Source organism: Frankliniella occidentalis, unplaced genomic scaffold (assembly GCF_000697945.3).
Source record: "Frankliniella occidentalis isolate FOCC.00 unplaced genomic scaffold, Focc_3.1 Scaffold60, whole genome shotgun sequence".
Lineage (NCBI taxonomy): Eukaryota > Metazoa > Arthropoda > Insecta > Thysanoptera > Thripidae > Frankliniella > Frankliniella occidentalis.
Genome location: NW_026267190.1, coordinates 325652 through 327464, shown reverse-complemented (window position 1 = coordinate 327464; position 1813 = coordinate 325652). Strand labels below are relative to the sequence as shown.

At 62.1% G+C, this 1813-nt stretch overlaps 1 protein-coding gene across 1 annotated transcript in view; it reads right to left on the bottom strand.

Moving 5' to 3' along the window:
* LOC113206107 (uncharacterized) overlaps nucleotides 1-1631 on the bottom strand; it is an 11016-nt gene extending 9385 nt beyond the window's left edge. Inside the window, 3 exon segments of the mRNA XM_052267898.1 lie at nucleotides 135-479; nucleotides 799-1049; nucleotides 1291-1631. Of these exon segments, the coding sequence (XP_052123858.1) occupies nucleotides 135-479; nucleotides 799-1049; nucleotides 1291-1452 (758 nt within the window). The 5' untranslated portion in view covers nucleotides 1453-1631.
* Between the last annotated feature and the right edge of the window lie 182 nt (nucleotides 1632-1813).

The following is a 1813-nucleotide window of genomic DNA, read 5'->3' as shown; positions in this document are numbered from 1 at the left end:
GGGGGGTGCGGCGCGGCGCAGTGGCAGCAGCGAGCGGTCATGCAGGCTGATTGATAAGACAATGCCGGTCTTGCCGTTTTCCGCCATGCCAGCCGGGCGACCCTGGGCTCTGGGCGCAGCTGTGCGCTACTCACACGTCTCGCGCAGAGGCCATGGGCGTGGCGCCCAGAGCGCGCTGCTTCTCGACCAGCTTGAAGTAGTTCTTGTTCTTCCAGTTCTTGTCGCTCGGCAGGATGAACTGCAGGTCGACCAGCTCTCCCGGCCCGGTGGGGACGGTGGGGACGCTCTCCGCAGAGGCGGGGAGCCCCGCACCCGCGGCAGAGACCCCGGCCGTGGGGGACAGCGACGGGGAGGCCTGGGATCCTCGCTGGCCTCCACGGTGGGCGGCGGAGGTTTGCACCATGACCGCCGCCACCTCGGCGTCCACGTCCTCGCCTTCGGAGAACGTCTCCGACAGGTCGGCGGCCAGAGAGTGATCGCTGCAACAAGCAAGTCGGCTTTTGGTTAATTCAGGTTAATTCACGACTTACACTAAAATAAAAGTTACGAAAAGGTGAACAGAATTCTCAGTCGAAAACTGAAATATTTTAATAGTACATGGAAACGTCGATTAAAAGGGCAAAAAGTCAGTAGAAAATCAACCAGTAGAAAAATTCAGTGATCGTTGAAGGGTCGAAAAGGTAATTTTAAAAGTCGGTGTACGCGTATGGTTTGGTTAGGAGCTAATTAGCCAAGAACTCCTCGTCGCGAACTGCAACACTCGACTACCTGGCGCCGAGGCGACTATGCCTGCCTCACCCTTCCTCGGATTCCGGAGCCATCTGCAGGGTGACGGTGACCCCGGGGCCCCCGGGGCCTCTGTCCACGCCCTCAAAGGACACGGTGAGCTGCTTGCCGGAGCGCTGCCGACCCTCCGGGCTACCGGGCGCCTCCTGGCCGCCGCCATCCTGGAGGTCGACGGAGAGGGCGATACCGCTGTCGGAGCGGGTGCTGCCCCCGCCGGGCAGAGTCCGGAGTCCGCCGTAGCCACCGTTGGTGACGAGCGTCACCTGGAGGATCACGAATGCGACGTTTTCAAACGCTTGTTGGGACAAAAACTGCACGTTTCAAAACATTAAGACCGAATTGTGACAGCTTTCAATCCAACTCGTACAAACTTCCCTAATACGGTCCAAAATAATGTCACAAAATTTCCTCAAGGAAATGAAGTCTATTACGACGTAACATTTGCTCGGACGAAGATGTGCGCCGTGGGCTGCGACAGGATGACATCACCCTACCGGCGCTCACCTGAGTGACGCCGACTCGCCCAAAGTCGTCCTCGTCCTCGCGGACGCCGAGCCCCAGCCCGAGCGCACTGTCCGCCGTACCGCTCCGCTTGGGGAAGTCCGCCGCCGACGGGCCCACGTCCTCCGACTCGCACACGGACACCGACACGGATGTGACGGACATTCCCGATGGATCTCTCACCGGGCCGTTGGACGCGGCTCACGCCGGACGCTGGTCGCTCGCGGGCGCGCCCATCACATCACTTCCGTGTGCTCCGCGCCCAGGCCAGCGCTGGCGTTCTCCTGGCGGCTCACGGTCCCCTTTCGGCTCGCCCCGCCGGCCTAGTGTGTCCCCCGAGCCCTCGCTACCCGGACTGTTGAATGGCTGACGGGTCCCTTGGAGGTGCCCTGCCCCGTGAGCCCGGCTCCGGCCCCCCGGGCCCTGTATGTGCACCCCGGCCCACCTCGCTGCACCACCCCACCCCCGAGGACACACGATGAGGGAGGAGGGGTTAGGGCTGGCGCATGACAATCCCTCCAAAGCC